The sequence below is a fragment of the Idiotropiscis lumnitzeri genome, chromosome 20 (genome assembly GCF_059441095.1).
Source record: "Idiotropiscis lumnitzeri isolate Australia: NSW breed Sydney's pygmy pipehorse chromosome 20, RoL_Ilum_1.0, whole genome shotgun sequence".
NCBI lineage: Eukaryota > Metazoa > Chordata > Actinopteri > Syngnathiformes > Syngnathidae > Idiotropiscis > Idiotropiscis lumnitzeri.
In genome coordinates, this window is record NC_142410.1 from 4,002,764 (window position 1) to 4,029,484 (window position 26,721).

The 26,721-nt window shown below is 40.2% G+C and overlaps 1 protein-coding gene across 7 annotated transcripts in view; it reads right to left on the reverse strand.

Moving 5' to 3' along the window:
• Positions 1-26,721, reverse strand: part of rbfox3a (RNA binding fox-1 homolog 3a) — a 286,766-nt gene that overhangs the window by 24,744 nt on the left and 235,301 nt on the right. For all 7 annotated transcript variants that reach the window (XM_088284863.1, XM_088284866.1, XM_088284868.1 and 4 more), the window contains 3 exons: positions 14,891-15,139; positions 14,173-14,244; positions 9,954-10,100 (listed from right to left, as the gene is read on the reverse strand). In XM_088284863.1, the coding sequence (XP_088140989.1) occupies positions 9,954-10,100; positions 14,173-14,244; positions 14,891-15,139 (468 nt within the window). The remainder of the gene's footprint in view (positions 1-9,953; positions 10,101-14,172; positions 14,245-14,890; positions 15,140-26,721) is intronic.

Consider the following 26,721-nt stretch of genomic DNA (forward strand, 5'->3'; position numbering starts at 1 on the left):
AACAGAGCAAAAGCAAGGTCACAGAATCAGCCCTGAAAATTAGGGATGCCAACCAACATTTTTTTTTATGCAGCATTTATGTCGGGACAATGAACATTTGATTCCATTCTGATCAAATTCTTACACTTGAACCAATCATTCCATCAATTCTAGTATTGTGTATGTGAGTGGCACAGATCAGAGAGACACATTCTGATATTTGTCTGCGACGAGCCCCGCCGAGAGGCTCCCCAGATCACTGAGCAAGCAATTTTGTTCAGCAGGCACTGTTTTCTCTCCGCTCACACAATCAGGGCTTGACTTCCTCCCAGTGGAAGCTTGCATTTGGAGTGTGTACATGTGTTGCGCAACCTTGGTGATTCATGTTGCTTAATTTAGTGTAAAATAGAAGCTGCCACATTCCAACAGTTTGTAAATCATTTGGGGTTACTGTATGTGTTCTTGCCCTTTTTTCCCCCCGTCCTTTTTAGGAAATTGCGAGAAAATATAAACAGGTATGGGCACAGTGCCTGGAGCTATCGTTCACCATGAAAACGGTCATTTTACCCTTTTTTTTGCAAAGTTGGTAGATTAGAGCGCCTTCGAAGTTTTATGTTTATTACAAAGCATTTCTTTTTGTTGAAAATCCGACTGAATCTTAGGTTTGATTTGCACAATTCAAATTTAGCGTCACATCATATGGCTGACTTTTGATATGCGTGTATTAAAAATAGAAATGAATGCTCAGGACGAATCAGGTTTCTAATAACTGCAAGTAATTATAATGACTATTAGGCACATACTTTGACTGGCACAGAGACTTTTGGTAAAAGTGGAGAAAATACTGAAATTCAAGTAGTTGGATTTTCTTCAACAAAGGAATGACTGATTTGATCGATAATCTTAACAAAAGCGTATGACACTCGAGTGAGCATCATCTTTGAGTTTGTCAGCTGAACAGCAGGATTCCCAATTGTAATTTATATATATGTCACCCACATTTAAGTGCAACGCTGCATTGTTGAGCTATACTTCTCCATCAATGTCGTCAACTTATTGTTGCTTGGATGTGTGTGCCAGATGGAGTTACTGAAGCACTGCAGCGCAATTAGAAGGCATTTATCTGGATCTCAACGCTGACTTGTTTTTTTAGTATGACCTTTTCCTCTGTTTGGAAATTCATACGTCTTCCGTTAGATTCAAATATTAGGTTTCAATATTTTACTTACGTCCTCTTGAATATACTCATATTCAGATGGGGACTTTCATGCCAGGGATGGAAAGGTCATTCTCATTTTTGGGACAGAGGATCAGGATGTTTTTAAAAAGGACAGACTAAGCAAGGACGGAAGTGGGGTTTCGTCCATCCTTTTAATTGTCACTAACCACGTGTGTAGAATTTAAAATATGGAGCAGAATGAAATCTTGTCATTTATTTGAGTTCAACGGAGAGAGGGCAAAAACATGGTGGCGATATGCATGGTTGTGTGAAGAAGCAATTGAGAGCCAAAATAAGCATTTTAAGTTGTATGGTTAGAATCTGGCGTTTAGCTTTTCTCATGTGAAGTTTACATATTCTGCTCGTAACTCCGGCTTTATCAAAAAGAACAGGACAGTATTTCAACTCAGTTCCTGGTGTGGTCTGCAATGGGCAGTGTTAAGGAAAGTGGGAAGGGATGCTACACTGGTTGCGAAGTATGACCTGCAGGTGATTGGTTTTTGTGATCAACATCTGCCAGTCACATACCTTTTCACAGCAGTAATGGTTTTACATGCAGTTTATTGACATAAATGTCATGGCAATATTTTGCTGTCAAGAATTTCTTGGAAAAGTTGAAGTATTTTTTGTGGTGGACGTTCTCATTATAAAAACTCAACTCCACTCAACTTGACTTCTCGCAACAGTGCAAACCATTCAGTGAGATGCAAAAATAATAAACGGTGGAAAGTAAAAATTGTGGAGAATGTTAACGCGGCGGTTGTAAACGGGCTGCCAATTCTCAGGTGCACACCACAAAAGCAGGCGCCGATATACTCTGTCATTAAATTTCAAGGCTAAGATGAAAATAGTGCACAACGGTTTAGCGTGACAAATTCAGAATGATAAAAAAAAAATGTGGATAGCACAAATAATGGAGAAAGTTAGCGGAGCTGTTCTAACAGACTGCCAACTCACAAGTGCCTCTTTGACAACTTTAACGAAACAAAAAAGATGGAAAATTATATTGGAAAAAAATAATAGTTTTGCAGTGACATTTGCAACCATTTACAGTTTTTAGGAGTTATAAAATTTGAAATAAAATCAAAGCTTTTATGACACTTCTTCATCCCAGCTTTTCTCTATTTGGAGTCGCTGTTCTGGGTATTTTAATAATGTTGCATTGTAATGTTTTGTTTGTTTTGTAAGCTTTATCCAAATAGTCCTGCTCTGGGCGCACTTCATTATGTCTCCTTTTGTTTAATGCTCCCTCCCAAAAACAATTTGGCATCAAATTCATAGACGCATGCCCTTCCTGACTCCAATTTCTCCAATTTCTCCGGGCTTGGGACCAGCACACAGTTGGGCTAGCTGGTCCCCGAAGGGGCTTGCTTCCAAGCTTTTATAACACTGGTCGCTCAGAAATAACCAAGAACTGAAAGCTGATGCAACATCGGCGTCACTGTTTACAGTTGGTATAGTTTCACATCACCATGAATCGAGAGAGTGTTCCTGCTCCAACACAAAGACCTTCAAGCTTTGCTGGAGTTTGCAAAGCCTTCTGAAGGAAAGTTTTATGGTGGGATAAGAAACGATTATGCTCTTGGCCACAATGACCAGTACAAACTATTAGGTGTGGTGGCAGCATCATGCTGCTGGGTTGTTTTTCTGGAGGAGCCACTAAACTCTCTCTAAAAGAAAATATTTGTACCGGAGGTTCGTTTTAGCACACTTGCATTGAACCACCATGGCCTTTTACCAAGTTAAATATTACCCTAGAAACGTATCAATGTACGAAAATGTTGAATATTTACATGGGCAGGAATTCTTATGTCAGGAATTAATCCAAACTGTAATAATTTGAGGATGGAAATGTTACTATTTAATTGCTTGTATGCTTGGGTTTGGCTCTCTGGAGTGCTTGCTAACCCATCAAGTGTGAAATTACACAACCAAGTCAATCGTTGGTGAACTGCCTTCCAACCACGTGCCTTTGAACAAGCCATTTAAAATTTTTAAAGACTGTGATGTAACAAGCCAATTTATGTAACACCCGCACAACCAAGACAATGTGCAGCCAACATTTTCAAGCAACAGTACTGAGTTGCTTGGATGCACAGATTAGCGTTAGCTAACAGTGGTGCCAGTGTTAGCTTCAAATAAGTTAAACTTTAATGTTTTAATTTTAAGGTGGAAGGCAGGGTGGTGCTGGATGGGGTTGATTGTAATTGATTGTAATTTTACTTGAACTTTTAACCCCTTTTCACACTGCTACAGCTCATAGCGAAATGGTGGCGGGGTGGAAAGATGACATGTGCCCTCAACTTTTAACGTAGCAGCTACCAGGAAGTAAGAACCAAGACTTTGGCTGGAAACTGAGCCTCAACAAGATGTATCTCTTATTGTTACAAAAGAAAGCTTTTATTTTATTTTAAGAAGGAGGAGGACGGGATGAGCATTATATGCATTTATTTTTGGAGTCAGCAATCCTCCATCAAGCGTCTCCAGTTGGTCCAAAATGCTGCTCATAACTGCTAACTGAGCGCATAACTGCTACTCTGGCTCCCTGTACATTTTAGAGTTATTTTTAAAATTTGCAGAAGTCATCATTGTGGAGTCAAGTAATGTGTACCACCCCCGGTGTTGTAAAATGACTTTTTAGTAGGTCTCTTTTTAACCGCACAAATTCCGCCTTGATTCTGTGAATAAAAACTAAATATTCAAAATGAATGTCTGCAACAAGTTATTGATGCTCATAAAGTTTCAGCTGTATTGATTAGACGATACATAAAACATCACTATGACTAACTATCACACTAATTGTCCAAATCGACACAAACAGTGTTCGTACTTGGGGCCAGAGGCCTTAACGTCTTCACTCATTGCTAAAGCGATTTTGCACGACTCCAATGATATGATGATGCAAATTAGCCAATTTTGGATTATAATTACACCTCGCTTCCTCAGATGCGGGGAAGGCGAGAATTGAGCCTTGTGGAATAATTGGAAAGGCAAATGAGAGGCGAGCTTTGAACAGGACACATTAAAATGAATTCCCGTGCTGAGAATGCTGGGTTACCTGGAATGCTGGAAGGCTCCTGAACAGGTGATTAGGCAGGTGTAGGTATCATTAAAACGCTATTACCACGGTAACCAACCCCTGTGCACTTCCCCAACACACACACACTTCCACATAGACACATGCAGCATATAGTCGGTGACCGTGCGTTGAGTATCTAATGACTCATTTAGGACCCCTACCTCTGGGAGTGTGACAGTAAGGACCCTCTTGCGGTCGGCTCACTAAGTGCCTGTTTATTAATTAAACACAGCCAATACTCGAGGGACAGCAGTCCTGCATCTCAACTTGTCAGGTTTCACCCTGTGTAAGCCTAAATGAGCAGCAGCACAGCGTGGCGAAGTATTATAAATGATTCCACCGAAAAGATTGCCCCAAATAATGATTTGGCTTTTAAAAAAAAAAAAGGGATTCATAGATCAAGTTTGTTGAATTATTTGCGGAGATTCCAGTCATTTGGAGATTAAGAAAATGGAATTAATGGGGTGATGGTGTTAATGCCAATAATCAGTCTGCCATTAAGATTCTCTTCCCTGACCCGATAATAGCGTCCCAATTGTCTTGATCTAATTATGAATTAAGCTCAAACTTGGCTAATGAGAAGGTTTTGTTTCTGTTGATGAGGGGCTTTTGTTGGAAAATAAGTATTTGATTTTGTTCCCCCCAAGTTTAGCTGCTTCTGGAGGTTATGTTTACTTTATTGTTGACGCTACATACAGGTCCCGGTATTCGCCTTTGATTGAACTTCTTTATATGGCTTCGTTTAATGCTCTCATAATGCTTTTCTATTACAACTTTGGCTGAGATGACTCAGAATTCCATTTGCCGTAATGCCCAGTTATTGCCTTTGTTTGCATCGTGGCGGTCGTCGAGTGGAACTGTAATAGATTTGTGTCGGCTGCTCACACATCCCAATTTAAGTGAAAGGAAGTTCTTCAGTTCTTCTGAAATCTATGGTAGTGAGGGGTAAAAGCCGGACACATTTTACAGTAATTGCTTCTGCCTTCAGCTGAGGAAAAATAACACATTCAGGAACAATCCAATTGCTGCTTTTCCACTGCACAGTACTGACTTGTCTAGGCTCGGGTTGTTATTTGGTTTCCCGCTTGAAAATATTACTCATGGAAACTATGAAAACAATGGAACATCGAACACATCTGTCAGGATGAGGCACGTTCACAAATAACAACACTCTTGTGGCCCATTAAGACGGTGGACACATGAATTGTTTGCTCTTGATTGGAATTTGGACCACCGCCACCTGTTTACTGCTTGGAGGACAGAGTGCACTCGGTCGGTTAATACTAGGATGCTAGTTAACAGGTTAGGAGGCTACAGCTCTTAAATGGGTCCCGGTGTGAGGCTTGTTAAGGCATTTGGTCGATGTGTGTGCACTTTTTTTGCGTGCAACTCCAGAACACAGCTCATGTTGGAATCATTGCATCACGACAGACAATACTTAAAACTGAGCAAATGCGCCACTACAACACAATGTTGCAATAAAATATATATGTGCGGGGACTAGTTGGAAGTTTCACGAAACAACTACTAGTTGCCTTATATCGTCCAACATGAAATGCTCTGCACAATGAGCTGAAAACTAATCAATGACTCGATGTTTCACACTTTGTTTTTCAAATGAATATGAATATATTCAAAAATATTTAATATTAAGAGCTAAACATTTTTCATTTTAAATAATTGTATGAATTACATAAGATTATTGTATAAATGAAGATACAACCATATTTGCACAAGATAAATAAATATGTCTACTTTAATGTTTACAATAGTATCATATTCTTTTAGTTTACGTTTAGCACAGTCGTAAAATTTGTGATTGACTTGCGATGCATCATGACTAAAATGTTAAATTAATTGACAATGCTATCTTTGTAATACGGAAATAACTCTTGTGTAATAACAAAAATAGTTCAATCTTTGTCCAGCCTGGCGACTAAGTCATTGGGAAAGCATCACGTGTGTGTGACTTACTAAACTAGCCGATTGCATCACAATGCAAAATAAAAATAAAAAAATAAATAAAAAAAATAAAATGGGTTTCTTACACATTTTCAGACATGGGCTGCAGGCAAAATAGTGACTTAGTTGTTTCAATTGCCACAAGGGTCTCTATTTAGTGCTGAGCACAAGTTTAGCGCGAGGCATTGTCTAAATCTATGCAGGAGTGGGCTAAACTGTGCTTTGGTATTTTCGCAGATCCATGCAGCTTGGTGCAGTTAAAAAAGCATTTTGCGCCGTTGTGGGTGTGAACAGAAGTGACTTAATTTGCTGCTAATAAAATTGGCTCCTCTCATTACATTTAAAATTGCTATGCGAGATGCCTGACCCTAAAAGGGCGATCAAGCAAAACCCTTTTACGCAGGTCCACGAGTCAAAACGGCATTCTGATTAATCGACTGAAAATGACATCACAGTTGCCCAGGGCTCAGGAAACGACCAATCAATGGCTCAGCAACCGAAAACAGCTCAACCGTGATTGGTTATTCAGTGAACAGCAAGTAACGAAATGCCGCCCCCCCTGAGTTAGTTGAAAACGGAAGTGGATTTTGCTGCGTAACTCATATTTCACAAACACAATATTAATCAGAATGCCATGCTTAGACCAGTGGAGGTACATAGAACATATTTTTGAAAATCATTTTTGGGGGTTGACTTCCCCTTTAACATGGTGGATGAAAAACCGAATTTGCTTTGATTTCTAAAATACTTCAGACAGTTTAATGCGCACCGTTGGATGGCCGAGTGGTCTAAGGCGCCGCGTTCAGGACCCAGTCTCCCCAGGAGGCCTGGGTTCGAATCTCCAATTTCCCCATTGTGGGACTAATAAAGGCAATATTATTATTATTATCATTATTATTGTTATCATAATTATGAATGAAATACGTGGTCATCCACCACACGTGTCTGCGGCGCGCATGTCTGCATGTGACGCGACTGAATTCACCTCAATCGCTTCACGCTACCTGCGACGATGGTTAGACATGGTTCCAGGGAGCGTACAGCCTCAGCCACCAAATTGTCATGTGCGCTGGGCACATTTATAAAAGTATAAAATTATTCTCCATCAACACATTTTTACCGTTTCACAATGCTTCCATGAGGAAAAGTAGGCTATTGTTTTGACGGAAAATGCCTCCTGGCACCGATTTGAATCCTTTCCCGGGTGTTCGTGATCCTGCAATCAACAGGACCGTCTGTCTCTTTTTTCTTCTCCTTTGCCATTCTACTGTTCCTTTCACCCAGTCTGATGCCATCATTGGTTAATTGCGGTGCAGTGTTCAGCGCCTCGGAGAATCCACTAAGTGACTGGAGACTGCTGGGAGAAAATATAGAGTCCCAGCACTGCTCAAGAATACACAAATCCAAACACACACAGACACTCACTCCGGCACCCCTCGCTGGTGCTGTCACCCTGTATACACCTAATGAGGATAAACTCCCTTTTAACCTCGCTGAAGAATCCCATTAATTGTGTCTCTACTGACGGGCCTTTCCATTCTCGCGCCTTCTCCTAACATCAAGAGCTCGGAGGCTTGGGAAGTGCTGGTGGAACCCACAGGAGCAGATGTTTCAGTCCATTTGTGTTTCAGGAAGGTGGGTGTGGGAGTAGCAGACGCATAACTCCGACCTCCTATTAAATATTCATTCTCGTGCTGGGTTGGGTTGCTACAATAATATGCGTGTTTGTGTTATTTGGATGCAGGAAACAGCGGTAAAGACTCGCGTGCTATGTTCAGGCGAGGCCATAAACGTACTGAGGCAACGTGTGTGTATTAATACCGCACAGCGAGTGCCGCGGCCCAAACCGATGGGCGTGTCGTGCAGTGTGCGGGGTTCGGCAAGAATAATTTTAATGAGTGGCTGACTGTCACGCACTTATTTTGCTGCAATTCCAAACAAAATGGTATCCAATAAATACCATTCCAACGTCACAGATATATCAGCCAATCAAAAATGCGCTGTTGTGTCACGTCAGTTTTTGTGACTTCTAGAGAAGAATAGAAACCGTTTTACAGATGTGATCCAGCCAACCATCTGGCTTGGTGCAGGAAAATAGTCATTACTAGTTGGCGAGACACAATAATAGCGGCAGTTTTTATTTTTTTTTATTTGAACCCAAGGATTCATATAAATGATGGGAAAATATATTCATCAGTACAGTCTGTCCACACGGCGATAAATCTTCACAGAATGTTTCTTTTGCATGTTGCAAAGACAAGCGGAGCATACAATGGGCTAGCTACCTACCACTCTGACTTTCAGAGGACCACTTAAGGACAGACATGCGAGATAAAACATTAATAAACCTTGCCTAATTTGGGTTAAGGGGCATGCAAAGGTAAGGGTGTGAATTATTTAGTTTCATGACGAGAGGCTTGCAAACTAATTCAAGGGACACAACTCACGTGATTCATGTTGCAGGTTGGCTTTTGTCTTTCACGTTTGAGCTCTGTTTTAATTGATGTGGAATAATGCATTTTACATTGGATTCAAAATATATGGTGGATTATTGCTAACAAAATACAGTGGTACCTTGATTAAGGAGTGCCCCAATTTATGAGTTTATGAGCATGTTTAAGTTTCGCCACTTAAGCGGAGGGGAAAAAATGATTTATTAAACACTACAAAAAGTAAATACAAAATTAAAAAAAAAATCTTACAAGCAGTTACAATAGATCATATGCAGAAATCACACATGCCGAGTTCGAATTCGTAGGTCGCTTCATCCAAAGGCCGAAATTGAAGGACACATTACGTGAATTGTGATGAAAATGGAGCTTCTGAAAGTACTTTGCTGTGCTATTTGTGCTCCTCTAGATGTTGCTCTCGGTTCGGCTTGTGAGTACATTTCCACTACATCTTTAAACCAAGAGTGCCATTTAGAGGAGTCAAGTGCTTCATGAAGCTTCGTTTGTCCTTCGCTGGGAATTACGTTTACTTTAAAAGCAGTTATTTCTTTTTCTCTTTGTTATTGTACTTTATTATGTTTCATATACAATAAAGAACTATTTTTATTTTCATAAATGCAACAAAAAAAATATAATTTTTTTTTTTTATGGCATTTCAATGTGGTACTCGTAGTGATGGACAAATGAAGCTTCATGAAGCATTTGTGATCATTTTTGACCCGTCCAGATGGCTCTCGCGGTTAAACAATCTGATGGAAAAGTAATCAATTTCAATTGCACTATGCTATCTTTAAATCAAAACCACCATCTAATGAGGTAAAAAATATCACAAGTGCTTCATGAAGCTTCATTTTCCATCACTAGCTACACTGATTGATTGATTGTCTATATATGCCCCACGACTCACTGGTGACCATTCCAGAATATAGCCAGCTGATACAGATTGCAATTCTCTTCGACTTTAATGGCGACAAGCTGTATGGAAATTGGAAAATAGACGAAGGGGTAGCCTATTTGCATCCGGCCTAATGCCGCTGTGCCTTAAACTTAACTGAGTGGAGTCAAGTTGAAACATCTCTTTGAGCCTGTCTTGCTTCACTATCACATCCCGAATTTGCTTTAAATTCTACCAAACCAAATCAAAGAAGATGAAAGCAAATTGTCCTTTTCTTTTTCGTGCCTTTCTATATTTTCTCCATTTGTTAAGAAAAGCCCCAGACAGGATGTTGTGATAAAATACAGAACAATCATGCATCCATCTTACCCCAAACATTTGCCGGAGATCCGGGTCCCGGAAGCGGAAAGGTATGTTGGAGACATGCAATCTTTTGGGCTGCTGTTTCTCCGACGAGTCACTTGGCTGCAGGTGAAGATGCTGCGAAGCCTCCGTCTGGGCAACGTCGTCTACCTGCTGCAAACAAGCACACAGAATGCCAACGGTCAATTCATGTTGGGCAATCAATTGTGAATCTGCAAAAGGTCCATTCCACATGTACGCTAATTTGCTGGCATATCATGCACTGGTGCGACTATTCCAGTGATATACGGCAAACAGCCTTAATTAGTCTGAAAATGTTTGGTCCGTCAGAAACCACTTCACAAAGCAAGGCACAAAAGTGAAGAACATGCAATGCATTCAATCATTGAATTACTGTTCTAAAGACACTGTGTTGTGGTGACAAAATCATTTTTCACCAATTTACAAAGTCCGGACTGCATAGCCCTGATTCGGAAATTCGGTTTGTTTGATATTGTCACGCCATTGTTGAGTGGTTATATTTTCACGTCCAATTTGGTGTTCTTGCTTGTTTGATTGACAGGAAACACATTGTGAAACATATTTTTTGCTGCTCTCATCCTGTTCATTAAAAATTTAATGTGTGACGAGAGAATTGTGAGAGGGAGAAGTGGTGTGGCCTAACTGGTCTGAACACAGAAGTCGGCGATTGAGAAGTTCACTGGAAGGATTTGCAAACTGGTACAAAACGACGTAATAGGACAAAAGAGGAAAAAGAACATTATGATGTTTTGACTAATTGTCACAAAGAGTATTTGAAAGTTTGTTTCTTAAATATTCTGGCAAAATGGATTTCTAACAGTCAGGGCCAAATCTCGTGTGAATTCCTCAGCTCCTTTTTAATCAGTTTAATCCAATGTCAATTGTCGACGTGAAAGCAAAGCACAGCAAGCAAAAGGAAAACAAAGCTGTGGCTCTAATTAAAGCCTCCGGGTTCTTCAGCCAATGTTGCGCTTGTTTTCGTAGACATTCCTGGGACAACGTTAATTGAAGCAACCTTGCTGTCATTGATAGAAGCTTGCTTAAAAAAAAAAAAAATCAATAAATAAAAATTCTGTATCTTTCCTTTGATTTTAAAATATGGCACCCCTTTCACATTAGACACCCATGAAATTGGCACTTTTTATATTCTATTTTAAAACCCATTACATCTCCTCACCACTGGCGGAGCTAGAGGGAGTGGGCGGGGCACTAGCCCCCCCGCCCCCATGAAATATCATTGGACCCGCCTGGTGCTTGACCAGGTAATTGAGTTTTGGGTATTTTCTGATTTCCCCCCCATTCTCCATAGAGAACAAAGAAAGAATTTCTCTGGGTGTTTTCTGAAGAATTAAATAAAAAAAAAAACTAAAATAAAAAAAATAACTAAAATAAAATACATCTAATATATATAAATATATATATATATATTTATATATATATATATATTTAGATTTAGATTTTTTTTTTGCTTTGCGGACCCCCCTGAGATAGCAAAAAATATTATAAACACAGATACGACTAGTGTACCTTGCAACTTAATGGGAAAAATTATTGTTTTAAAACAAATTCATTTTAGCGAAAGCAGTAAAGTAACCTCAGATGTAGCAGTCAAATATCTTTTTAGCATTGATTCACATGACCAACGTCACTTTTGTGCTGATTATCTAGAACCAAGGTTTCATGTTTTTCAGTTGCACCCAAGTGATTCTTTCGCACTCATTTTAAAACTAAGAGGGGACCAAAAGATTACTTGACGTGACAGCATTTTGGTTCATCCCTTGTTGCTTCTCCCATTTCGAAATGTTTGCCATGAGGAAGCAAAGAAAAGGGAAAAAGAAGCTCGAAAAGAATAAGGGCAAAACCCCAAAGATGGTGTCAGATGATGTCAGCTTATCCGGCCTTCAATCAATGAGAGAGAAGTGCTGAAGGTAGCAGCATTTGTAGCAAGAGCCAGCCAGAAGGGGAAGCGAGAACTACAGTGTGGGAGACTAAAAAGCAAACGAATGAAGAGAAAGAATTAGCGCGCCGGGATTGGATGGGGAGGAGGTATTCAGAGATGCAAGACAAGGGGTAAAGTGCTGACTGAAGAGAGAACGGTAAAAGTGGAACGACGGGGAAGTGAGGATAATGGCATTACATCACTCCATCGCTCTGTCTCTCACGCGCACACACACACACACACAGAGGCACGAACGCTGAATAGGTACGCAGCTTTAATGCAGCAATAATCAGCCGTGCGGGTCTCATCCTGACAGCCGACTTTGTGGGCACATTTCAGACTAAACAGCAGTTAAGTGAAGACAATGGGTTCAACTGTGGATGGGAGTCTCGTCCCTCAAGTGTGCATTTGCGTAAAAGAATGAGAGAAAGCGAGTAAAAAAAACAAAACAAATAGAGATGAGACAAATTCCTCTAAGCTATGCGATGTCTTAAAACGATGTGGTAAGGACTGAAGAAACCGCACACATGCGCTCTGTAAAAAAACTCACATCTGACTGAGGGCATTTTCGATTACATGCCCAAACCAATGTTCACAACTTGGTGACTGAGAGCAGACTGCGCTTTAGACCAGGTGAAAGCAGGTCTAAGTTGTGGCGCAGGTGATGTATTGTGAATTTGGAGGATTGGCTGGACAACCAATTCAGGGTGTACCCCGAAGATAGCTGGGATAGGCTCCAGCACCCCCACGACTCTAAAGGATCGAAGGATATTTTTAAAAACACACTCCCCATCTTTTCTCCCTGCAGTTCTATATAAACTAGCTTTGTAAGCACCAATCTCCCACAAGGACACCAGCGAGCGAGTATGTGATGTTTCCGTCACGTAGACTGCGCGGCGCACCTGCGCTGAATTTTAAAGGGAATGAGAGGAGCCGCTTTTAATTGGCTGGGAATCAAGTTGGCTGCGTTCACTCCCACAACGGCGCAAACACCCATCCACCTATGCACATACTTAGACTGTACTAAGTTAGACTTGCACAGAAAATGAAAATATGTCTCTGTAAATAATATAATATAATCCCTCGTTCAAAGCACGCGTATTTGTATGTGCATCCTTAGCTGATGAAGCCCGGCGGTATTCTTCAACAAAGTGAACATGATCACTTTTTAATCTCAACTCTGCTCAGCCTCTGTCATAGAGCTCCAATCTATCTGTTGTCTCTTGTTGCCCTCTGGTTGTGTGGACTTGCCTCCGCCATCCATAGTGTGTGAGCAGCCGGGGAGGATGAGGCAATAAAGACATTAACATTATCATACACAAGCAGACAAAACTTCCTTCGCTGTCACCCGGGAAACGGTGCCACCGTGTTGAGTATTTTGTGTGTTTGAGTGTGTGTGTGTTGGCAGGTCACGGGGGATACGTTAAAACCAAAGCAAAGCTCTTCTATGAACTTAAGCCTTAGAATTCCACACACGTTCGTATGCATGCACACATAATCCCCCCGTGGATCCCAAACTGCCCCAAACAACTCCTCCTGCCCATAAACCCAATTAGATCTCAGCTGTGTATTTACACTACACTTCCAATGAGCAGGTGAGAGTGGATACGAGCTCAGCAGGACATCAGTGAACTACAGAGGCAGGTAATGATCACATCGCAACTCAGCACAATAGCGCAAAAACAAAGAAAGACAATTTTCACTTGTCTGGTGAAACTTCGACAGTTGAACGGCGCCGCTGCGTGTGCCATACATTCCCAGCATGCACTGCTTCCAATAGCTCTGTCAGTTCTTTAGATGAGTGCTGGTGCAGAATGGACATGCTTAGCCATAGGTTTGCAAATCAGGTGTTACTAATTATCACTTGTTACCGTGCAAGTACAAAAGAAAATGAGATTCAATAAAATCTATTTCACGAGCATCTTCTGGTTGTCATTTGCTTTCTTGCTTCATGCATTATCCCAGATTTTAGGGGGATCCCGCAGGAGAGAGTACTTTTGACTTTTTAAGTTCGATGTCTCATGTTGTGTGAAGCTGGCTTTCTGAGAGACTTCAGAAAGACCGTCCTCGAGTCAACAAGAAAGGCTTCATTGACTCCCCGCGGGCTTCCCAGTGTACCACCCACCGCTACAAAAGCATTTGAGCTCAACTCGCCGTATCAATTATCTTAAAACCCCGGCTGGCTTCAAAGGTGAGCAGCGCAGCGCACATGAATGAAATCTTTTGATTGTAAAAAAATTGCATTCAAATCAAGCAATCGTCTACCTTGTAACTGTGGTGAGGAGAACATTCTCTCCACACAGCTTCCCCTGAGAAACCATCTTTAAGCAAGCAAAACTGAAAGAAAAACAAACCATTTGGGTCAAGGATTGCTTGCTGACATTGCACATATCACAAGAAGTACATTTAAAAAAAAATAAAAATAAATGCTGACTTTGTGCTAACATTTAAAGCACTCAAAGTCACAAATGGCTCCAACAGTATATCTCAGTTTGCAAGGTCTTCCAGGATTCAGGTGTACGACGGACCAATTCTTTCAGGAGAGCGAGCTGAAAGCTACAGCAAAGCAACGCCGCAGTCCTGTAAACAACCGCGGCCGCATGAGACGTCAGCGCGCATACTGCCAACGATGTGCTTCTATAGGAAACGGACAACATATTTTATTAAAAGAAGAACATGGCGAGAAAGTCGAGGGTTTTCGTGATGGCACCGATGTTCTGGCTCAAGCCTTCAGCTGGAGATTTTCAACTTTGTTTTTACTTGTTGATCTGCTTGCCCTGCGGCGATAATGTTCAGAAAGATGTCCTTTTGTTAATCAAATATTTGGCTTCGTAGGAAAGTAGAGCAATTAATTTAGAGAATTTTAGTTGCGCCATGTTAAAAAGATCTGATTTAATAAATCTCCAAAACGCCACGCAATGATGGATCGACCCTCGAATCAAATCATCATATTAGTTGAGAAAAGTTTGGAGTGTTGACTCACCGTTACTGTGTTGGCTGTGAGTGCAGAAACGTTGCTGTCATTCACGGGCTGTTCACTCTGCGTGTGCGTCGGCGTATACAGCGTCAGGGCGTGTTCGCCAACCGTATTTGGTCCTGTGAAGTCAGTTGGTGGGTGAGTGTGGGGTGTGGCATACTCGGCGGGCATCCCATTCTGCGGTGGCGGAGGGTACTGCGCCGGTGGGAAGGGTTGAGCCATTGCTTCAGGGGGGGCTGGGGCCTCTTGATTACCCTGCAAGTGAAAGGAGGATAGAAATTAGAACAGTCAATTTAAAAAAATTTTTTTTTTTGCTTGAGTTGGTGTGTTGGAATTTTATCAAAGGTTTCTGCATTACTACAGCAAACCCAAACCCTATTCCAGACCTGGCCCAAAAAAAAAAAAAACACCCTTAAATCAGGAAGAACAAGTCTCCTGCACTGCAGAGTATTTCAATGCCATGCAAACTCGTGATGATGTAATGTTGGGCCAGGAGTTGACTAACGAGGTCGCCACGAGGCTAAAGGCTCTGAGTTACTGCAAGCGTTAGCTAGTAGCGCTAGCTGCTAGCTAGCGCTGCTGTATCCATCTCGTGGCTGGCGTTGCAACTTGATATGTCGAATGGAGTTCGGCTCTAACAACTCTTCCCTGTTCTTTTTGCATTAAAGAAAACGAAACCTGATCTTCGAATGTTGCCACGTGTACCACCCAAATATCAAATTCTTTGCAAAGAAACGTACAAGTACAACCACTTCTCGATCGTTCTTTTATTAATGAATCAAATTTGATATTCAAGAGGGGCTCTACCCAACCGGAAACCTCATAACACAAAATAAAACGAATCAAATGGAAAACACGTTTTAGGAGAAACGACGAACATTCAAAACATTTCATGATAAACGGCTGAAGGTTGAAATGTTTCTCGCACGAGTGTCATTTCTGGTCTATTTTATCTTCATATTCCTCGCTTGCTTTAGTAACGTAACCTCTTATTCCGTCTATCATGAATATCATGCTCTTTCACCCCTATCCGGGCTCTCCTTCTAATTTACATGCCTGCGGGATAATCATTTCCTCCAACCAATGATGATGAATCCTTCTGACATATGAGCAAGCCACCATTCTTCCGCACTGCTTCAAACCTTAATGGAATATGGCTTAAAAATGTAATAATCAATCTCAGCAACTTTTTGAGGAAGGATGAGGCTTTGACCTTAGCCGTTTTCAAAGGTTTCCACGATCAATAGCGGTATTGAAGTTGGCTATTCTCATGCATAGAGATTGATGGCATCGAGCATAACAAAGCAGTTTGCCGATGGCTCGCAGACTGTTGCCTTGCTGGATCTGGCTGAGAGTCACCATTGAGTCCGCAGGCAAAAGAATCATTAAGCTCAAATTAGGGTTTACTACGAATGAAAAACAAAACGAAAAAAAAACTAAACAAAAACAAGCCAGCAGCAGGACTGAGGCAAAACACCGATAATCACTTGTTATATGTGCCAGATTTAGGTGCGAGTGTCCATCAGAGAAATTTAACATCTCGAGCTTACTCGGTTTAGAATCGTTAAAAGTTTACCGCCAAAAGAATCAACATAGTCAGTTGAAATTACCTCGATGTCTTATGCAATATTTATGATCATATAATTATCTCAACAGCATTGAAAATAACCACATCTTGCTAATGCGCTGTAATGTAGAGAGAAAGGTACACCATTAGCCCGTTAAGTAGCATTAGCCTTAAAAGAACAGAGGTTGAGCAAGCCTAGAAGCAATAAAAGCAAAGATAAACGTAAATTTAATGTTGAATTATTCAAAAGTGTAAAGCAGATAATGTACAGAGATGGCTAAATAAATGTTTGTGCTCGAAAAGCTTTTGAATAGCAATGATGATCATGATTGGTGTAATTGTTGAGGCGATCCAACATGCAAAATACAAAACACGTGCATTGATCTGGATCTAAAAAATCCCGGAAATCTCAGAATTTACAGGATAGCACAACTTCTCCCATTTTGCTCTCTTTGATCAGCCTTTGCTCAGATTTCCCTTTCGCTGCTAATCTCTACGCAGTCGATACAGGGTTGGAGTTGTGCCCTGAGGCAAATCATCTTGACTCAAACAAGGAAGTCTGTCAATAAGCGTTGTTAGCTTTCAGCATCTGACCTGCAGCTACACCGTAGACGCACCTGATCGCTGATGGAAACAAACACATCAACAGACATTTTCATGGTTAGAGGTTGTGAAGGCAACAATAAAGTTATTTGGTAGAAGCAATTACCAAAAATGATCCCCCAAGGTTCAATTTTAGGCCCAATACTTTTTCATCTTTATATGCTTCCCCTTGGGGACGTCATCAGGAGACACGGCATCAGGTGATAACACACAGCAATATATTGTCGTGTCAACAGATTCATGGATTGAAAGAATTTCCTGCAGCTCAATCAGGCCAAAACAGAGATTTTAGTTATCGGCCCTGAAGGTCAGAGACAGAAACTTTAACCAAATAACATTTTAAAACCTCGCGTGGGAAGAACCTGGGCCGAATTTTTGACTCTGAGCTCAGTTTTATTCCGCATATTAAAAGTGTAACTAAGATCGTTTTTTTAGCACCATTTCTCTCTCAGGCTAACACGGAGGTGCTGATGCATGCTTTTATTTTCTATCGTTTCGATTATTGTAATGCCCTGCTCTCTGGTAGTCTCAAAAAGAGTACTTTCAGCCTACAATTACTCCAGAAATCAGCCGCACGGGTGCTGACGCGGGCCAGAGGGCACGAGTACATTACAGCAGTTTTAAAATGGCTGCATTGGCTTCCCATGTGATTCACGATTGATTTTATTAGTTTATAAATGGCTAGGGGCATCTTGTTGATCTGACTTGCTTTTATCATATCAACCCTCACGTATCTTGACGTCCTTTGGCACCGGACGACAATTATCCCAAAGGTGAGAACCAAAAGACACGGTGAGGGTGCATCCAGCCATTTTGGTCAACAGCTACGGGACATCGGGTCGGCAGAAATTGTTGATATTTAATCATTATCATATTTAATTTTTTACACTTTTAATTTAGGACAATTATCTATTCTTACCCTCTTTTTTGTTCATTATTTATTTTTTGTTATATATATATATATATATATATATATATATAAAAACACACACACAAACTGTGTGTGTAAGGCAACAAAGACTCAGTAGGAAAAGAGGCAGGGATAGCGTTAGAGACGGCCAACTTCCATCATCCATCAAAGTGACTGAGACGCTGACACATTGAGACATTCCCAGATCCTTGTCAACAAATTGTGCTGGTAAATGATTTCTCCTATCAGCTCCATCATGCTATCCACCCCTTCTCCCCCTCTCTCATTCCCTCCGTCCATCCTTCCATCTATCTCTTCACATCATCGAGCTCCTTTCTCCATCCTTTTTCCCTCATCGACTTGATTTCTCCTCAGCTCAGTAGAGCGCTGCGCACGATGTCTGGTTGGACTTGAGCGCCACATTAGAGGCATGCATGTCATATGTCTCTCTGTCGATTTCCTTCACACGAGTACGCCCATGCATAGCTGATAAGAAAGCAATATTTCAGTCGAGCTTATGTCAATTCAAGCAACCATGGATGGAGAGAGAAACTAATAGACAAAGCGGGGCAGTACATTTCAAATAACACTTTTTGTGCTATTTTGACACAGAATTCGTAAGGTGTGTCTTTATTCTATCAATTTATTCTGAAGCATTTAAGCGCTTGAAATTTAATTAAGAGGTTGAGCGCAATATATTATTGGGATTAATAAAAATAATGTACAGGAAAACTTTAGCGAGCATCAGAGCACCAACCACGTGAGTGATTTGCAGATTTTTCTGGCAATGCTTTAAGTTAAGAAAAGCAAATGCTGTACGTGCATGTATGCTTCTCAAACACATCCACTTTTGCAGCCAGGGGAGACAGAGTTGCGCAACACTTTGCAAAATGTGACACTCTTCTCAACCTTCCATCCATTTATCCATTTTCTCTTACACTTATCCTGTGCAGTCCCAGCGAGACTTGAGTCTATTACAGCTGATTTAGGCCGATATGTGGGGTGCACCCTGGACACACGGTTGGCAAATAGAGACAGACAACCGTTCACATTCAGACCTACGCCTAAATTGGGGTCTTCTGTTAATCTAACATTCACGTTCTTGACTGTGGGGGGAAGACAGACTACTTAAAGTCAAGATCGCTCAGTGGCTCCTTGAGCCGGCAGCTTTTTATCCTACATCAGATTGCGATGTATGGGCGAGAAAGACAAGCAATTGTGAAGCTCAGCGTAGAGGGACAAGAAATAAATAACTCAACCAGAGCTATTGCACAAATGGCAAGACTGTGTAGTTATTCAAAATATCTTGACAAGAAACTAAATAAGTTTTCAGTGGTGGCGGGCTGTGCATTTCACACGTAGGCCTTCAATGAAGTCCTACTTAGCCCGACTTGAATAAATCCCCCTCATATTACCATCATTTATGACACCACGGCTTGAGAACTAATATACAGAAAGACACTTCCGCACTACAGAGTGAGTGTTGGACAACCTAGCTTTTCTTGAAAGGTCTTGAAAAGGCGTTCATCACCTTCAGGGTAAGGTCAGCGAGAAGGCCTTACATCAACTCGTGATCTGATTGGCTATCGCAACTGTCTATCAACGGTAAAAGCTCCCTTTAGACACAAAGCAGACGCCCGCATGATTGTATCTGAAGGCCTCGGACGAATAGTGCGGGCTTCTGATATTTTGAAATCTGCCTGGTAGCACGAGCTAACTGAATTCTAATTGGATAAAAACTCTAACCTATAAACTCAACACTAGGCTATAATATGACATAAATGTGAAGAATAAGATCATGATTTCTTGATTATGTTATGATTAGAAGGCGTTGAATTCCTTGAGCCCCACCACTGGTTCTCAGTAACAGATTTTGAGGTAGTCATCATAGGACAACGACAATGTGCTGGCATCAGAACCTTTAGACCATGAAACAATTTTTAGTGATGTCATCAACAACCTCCATAGGGATGGATTGAAGGTCGTGAACGTGAACAAAAGTACATACGTCACACTGGAAAATGAAAACCACTCATTAGGAAGACCAGGTTGGAATTTGCAATAAAAAAAAAAAAAAATTAAAAAAAAAAAAAAAAAAGGTACAGAGACGAGTTTTATGGACTGGTGAGACAAAGATTTAACCTTTACCAAAGTGATGGAAAGGCTAATCTGTGAAACATAGTGGAGGTAATGTCATGGCTTGGGCTTGCGCGGCTTCTTCTGAAACAGGCTCATTAATCTTCATTGATATAACACATGATGGCAGCTGCAAAATTCACTCAGAAGTCGACAGAAACATTTGGACGGCCAATTTATAGAAATATGCAAGCAAACTGATTGAGAGGTCCGTCATCATGCCGCAAGATAATGAGCAAAACGAGACGAAGAAAGGGGAAAGTTCAGCCTGGTCAGGTCAGTGCCGAGCATGTAATTTAAAGTGTATTGGACATGAAAAGATGTCAATGTTGTGCTGGCCCTGCCCAGAAGAGTGAACGACTGACTGTGGAGGAAATAATGATCATAATTTATTTTGATATTCTCATTGTACGGTACATAGGTGTGCGCTCCACAAGTCTCAGATCCCAAAAAGCATCCTGCAGTCCCAAAATTATTATTATTTTTTTACATTTTTATTACTATTTGTGGGTTCTTCGTTATGTTGCCCCATTTGCAAGCCCGGGAAACAGAACATAAGTGTCCAGTGCATCCTTCACATCGCACACCAAGTAGTCATTTGCTCTGCAAAGTTATTTTGAGATGAGTGCCATTTTGAACTAATTAAAAAAAAAAAAATCAAAAATCAAAAACCTTTTTCCACAATATCCCCTTTTGTAAGGGTTCTCATATTTAAAAAAAAATATGTCAATCAATCAAAGATGCATCCCACCCCTTACCGTGTCACTCATCTGGGCCAGATTCCAGCTATCCTGAAATGAAACAATGAAAGTGCTAAATGATGCATGCCTCGATCATCTACTTATTATTGATGACTAAATGTTATAACTATAATCATTTTCTGCGATACATTTTTCATTGAGTGCCCAATAAAGGGATTTCGCTGCTCAGCAAGTTTCTGTCTGTAATAGTCAACACTGTCATTTTTCATCCCAATGACCCCATTTCCATACACAAGGCACACCTTGGTCATTTTATCGACTTTTAAGCACGCTCGCATAATCCGTGATTTATCCTGACCGGAAACGTGACACTGGTAAGATCTGTCTATACTTTTGTTTATCTTCTGGCCTGCATTGAAAGATAAATCTTGTAGCTGGTAATTTAGGTCTAAAATTCTGTACTGTGTATCTTTAGTCACGGCAGTCCTGAAACTTTCCTGACACGTGCGATATAGAAATTTGTGTTTTTGGTTGACTTAGGAAAGGGGGGGGGTGGTTAAAAAAGTTCACTCACACACACATGGTCACCCAGCAGGGCGAGGCTGGGGTGTCTGATATCGATTACCTTCTCTTCAACTATTTTCCATAGTAGCCTGCGGGCTCGTCTCCACCCCTACTAACCATTAAACAAGCTCTGCTGGGTAGAGATGCTGCAAAACACCTCCAGCACCTTCCACACACGAGTACACTTCACCCTCCCCGACTTCAGCCGCAAGCTACACGAGTGTGTGCAGGGTGTAATACTCCACGACTGAAAAGTTGCACCACGACTGAGACTGGAAGCGATGCATCAAAATCAAACACATATTCGCCGCAGTAAAGCGCACATAAGCATGCAGAGATCACGCAGACTATTGCGCATGCGATCCAGCTGGTGTGACACTTTGCCAGTCAGAACACTACAGCTTTATTGTTCCTAGGTGACAGAGGAAACTAATGAAGATTGGGGCTGAGAGGCAGTAAGGCACATTAGCTAAGCACTTGCTAGTGACGTCATTGCCCAAAGGGGATAGATAGTCTACCGAGTATTTATCAGAATAAATAAATTAATTAATAAATACTGTTGAGGTCCGAGATACTTTGCATTGTGACTTTCATGCTGGTCCTGCTGTCCTCACACAACTGTATGCTAGTTCAAATGTTAAGCTGCTTGAAGCCGTGCATGTTCAATCATGAGACTTCAGGATAGGTATGGCATGAAACAAAGTTATATATTAAATTGTGGTTCTTATCATCATTAGAATGTGGACCGAAGAGTCAACTTGACATCGACTAGTCGATGATGACATCAATTCATTATTTTCTGTACTAAACTATAACACGCGTGCGTGCGTGCGTGTGTGCGCGTGTGCGTATACATATATACTGTATGCTCAAGACTGCAGTATTTTTGCCGTATGCAGCTCGAGAAACATACCGCTTTAGGGGTTGATTAATATTGATGTGCACTGCAGAGAGCCCGAAAAGAGGACAGAGGCAACAAAAAAAATAGAAAAAAAAAAAAAAAAAAAAAAAAAAAGGGGAGGGCGGGAGGTGATGAAGATGGGGAGGATGTAACGGCCAAAGACTGTCGACATTTTGTCAGTAGACAAAAAGTAATTTGATGCTTTCACTTAAGTGAGCTTGCATGTCTGGACAGCATGCTGCGACATAAAAGGGCTGACACGGAACATCACCTTTAAAGGCTAAAGTGTCGACAAATGGGGATTCAACTTTGCACCCTAAAGTCGGATATATTCCACTGAACTTCAAATGATTATTTGAAGTAAAGCTTACGCTGTGAGCAATTCATATTTTTCAGACTCGTATTTTATGAATTGACTGCAAGCCGAAATTGGGCATGCAAATTGCAAACCATGAGCTTGCTGATGGTTACAGGATCCAAGTGATTCATTTGATCAAATAACCAACTAAAATATTGGATGATTTAACCACTTATTTCTGAAGCGTTCATTATAAATCCCATGAAAGATTTTTTTTTTCAAGATTATTTTCATAAAGATGTTGCACCCCAAAAAACAATTAAGAAAACAACCCCCAAAAAATAAAATAAATGCAAATGCTTTCACAAAACACTGAATGAAACTAAACAACTAAAGCAAACAATAATTATCGCGGACATGTCTTTTAGTTAAATTAAATTAAAATTAAAATTCTACATGTGCTTTTGTCTTCATTTTAAAGGTTATTTAGTTACTGGGCATCCATACAGAAGCAGGAAGGTCAAACTGCCATTTGAAAATAGTATTTCACATAATTACACACTATTTGGTTACTTTCTTTTTCATATTGTACTTAACAACTGGTCCGTAGAAAAAAACAAACTAAATAATACTAATCAAAACTAAAACAAAGCATTTTCCCTAAAATAAAAACTCAAAAGCTAAAAAAAACAAAACAAAAAAAACTGAATTTTAAAAGTCAAAACAAAATTAAAAACTAACTTTAACAACAAATCCAATATATATATATATATATATATATATATATATAAAACAAGGTAAAGTTTCACCATGGTGCATTACTACACGCTAACACAAAATACACCGTAACGGTAGATAATAACCGTATATTGTTATTTTATCAATGTTATTACAACGTTATTACATCAGGGATAGAGACTGGTAATAGTTCATATATTATGAAGCAAGAAAAAAAACGCAACATTGTCAACTCTTATATTATTCACATGGTCAACAGTTAGTATAAGCGGTAATTAGTTCAGACGATTAGTGCGTTTAAAAAGAAGCAGTGAGGATAAATAAATCCATTCCTAGAAAAAAAAAACATTATCCTGAGTTGACTGGTAATCCTCACCACATTTCCGTCTGCATCATGATAACCATCAAAATCATAATCAGCGCCTGCATAAAGTTACCAACTTTAGTCTCCTAGTATGTGAATGAGTGAGTTGTGTATGAGCGCGTCTCCCACACAACTCCGACAGAGAGGCAACGGAATCTAATTTAACACTTGACTGAACAGAGATTGGACGACACTCCCAGTCCCTCACCGGCCAAGCGGGGACACTCCACAAGCAAACCTCCGTTTGTGTGTACGCGCGAGCGTGTGTGTCATGATCGCTTCGGAACAAGAAAGCCAGCGAGAGAGAAAGTGAGAGAGTGAATGGGCGAGAGAGAAACCATGTTCATGAAGGAGGAGAACGATGAGGCTGCTGGTGTGGAGAGAGTGTTTAGAATTCATTTTGATGCAGGACCACTGCCTGCCAATTCCCCCTCGGCCGTTCAACATGATATTCACTAACCCATGTAACAATGGCAAACATGTAAATCTGCTTAAGTCAATCAGAACCAGATGAAAACTCGAAGACATCACTGGTGCCACCTGATGGGGGATTCTGAGGGAGTGTGAATGTAATAAGCCACACATGGCAAAGTCTACTTGCAATGGCAATTAGGAAGAGAAATATTCCATTTTTAGAACGCAAGCTGTCTGAGGATGGTCAGAAAAACTGTGATAAATCATTATTATTTATATTATTTATATTATCTATATTTATATTTATATTATAAATGATTATTTATATAATTATTATTAGTTTTTAATCACCCAAAATGTATATGCACATCTCAACTCATGCCCTACGTAAATCTCTGAAAATATCGAAACAATCGCCTTAATATTTTGGAGTTTATGGACATAATTGTTTTCCTCATTAAGCGACATTGAGGCGATATAACGCCCACACGGTGGTGACAAAATTTGCAAAAGGAGCTCTAAGCTTTTAAAAGATGTTATTGCTTCACTCAAACTGCATGTGGCTATTAGCGCTGGAGTTAGCGAATTCGACGTGTATATAAGAAGCTCATTTGCATAGTGGTGGTTAATTTCTTCGCCAAATACATGCTCGTTCCCTCATTAAAATATGCCCAAATAATACCGGAGCACCGAGACAGAATCTGCTAGGCCGTGCAGTTAGTGAAGCATTTCACCATTTGAGCGTTTTTCGTGAACTATCGTTTTGCTCCATTTTTACCGGTGAGCGCCACAAAGAATCTTATAGTGAATTTGGTTCATCGACTGCAATAAAAAAAACAATTCTGGTGGATGTAATTTAAAGTCTGCAAAAGGGGAATGTGCCTCCACACACTTCACAATTAAAGAGGTGGCAACACAGCTTTATTCATGGACGCACATTTGATTGTTCTGCCTGACACTATACGTCACTAACATAGATAGATGAACAAAGATCTAATGAAAAAATATATTTTGGACAAATTAAGTGAACACTGACAATTAGCCGCTCCACCTTCTAATAATCTCTCACGATAGCGATACATGATACTATTTCATCACACAATTTGTCAAACAGGAGCTGTTTTTTTCTTGCATAAAATAGAGAAGAAATCCTTCCTCATTCGGAAAAGTCACACACAGACAACCAGTATCAGTCTTTGCCCTCTGTGTGAAACAAAAGGGAACCCACTGCAAGTCAGGAAGGGTATCATGATCAGAGATAACAGCAAGTAGATAACTACTAGCAGTTTGCAGCTTCCCTTTGGGACACCATGAGATATCATCAGCCTTTCGGAGCCAGTCATCTCATCTCTGTAATGACTGGCCTCATTCTGTTCAGATCTAAGTCCTGCACACACTCTCTGGCAAATTGAAACGATTAGGGATTTGTTTGCATGCGGCTGATAAAGTTATCTGTGTGTGTGCTGACAGAGTGTTATCTATTTATATATATATATATATATATATATATATATATATATATATATATATATATATATATAATATATTTATATATAATATATTTATATATATATATATCTATATATATCTATCTATCTATCTATCTATATCTATATCTATATCTATATCTATATCTATATATCTATATCTATATATATATCTATATATATATGTATGCGTGTGCTTCCAGCAGTGGTCCCTGAAATCCATTGGCCTCAATGGTGACTTAAGACACATTGGCCAGCACGGTCAAATGAGTGCCTTGAACCTGGGGCTGTATTGATATTGAACAAGTGCTGATACGTTTGAGGGAAAAAAAAAAAAAAAGAGCAAATGGGGAAAAATCCAGCCTCCTGAAATCGAAGCAGCCTCAGGAGGGGGCGCAGCTACTAAGTCATTTCATTTAATACGCAGGAATGAGAGATTGAAGATGTGTGTGGGACTTGAAACTGTGACTGCAGCAAGGATGTCGTAATAGCGTCATTTGTTTGTTCTGTTGGATTTTGCGCTGTAATTGCATCAAAACAATTCCTTTTTATTTAAATGCAAACTTGCAACTTGAGCACAATTAAAAATCCCCGAGGACATACAGTCATGCATACAGTTTTTCGAAAAGCAGATCGATGGCAGTAACGTTCCTAATCGAGCTAATCAATTTTTCCACGAGAAGAGCCTTGAGAATTAATCAGATAAATTCTGTTTTTGCTTCAGATAACATAGTAACAAGTTTCATTAGATTTAAACAACATTTCTGATGGACGCTGGCTCCCCGTCAAAGCCAGCAGTATGCAATTTATTTTAGTGCCACTTTAGATTATGTTGGTGGTGGTCTGATTGCGCTATTGGTTTGATTGGCTTGTAATGGATGTGACAGACAAATGTCCATCTGATCATTTTCCAAGTTCTTTGAAAGTTGCCTGCTCATTTGCAACCCGTTTCTACCGATTCCAGATGGTTTCGGAAATGTGATCCATCTGTTGCACCAAGTTAGCCTCAATGTGCGTCTCACTTTGATCCAAATGCAATCAGTATGGAAAGAATATTGCTAATTATCCATTGTTGTACTCGGCTACAGATTGCATACAGTTACTGCAACAACACAAATTTTGTTAGTCCTAAATTTCTCGAAACTTTTTAATCC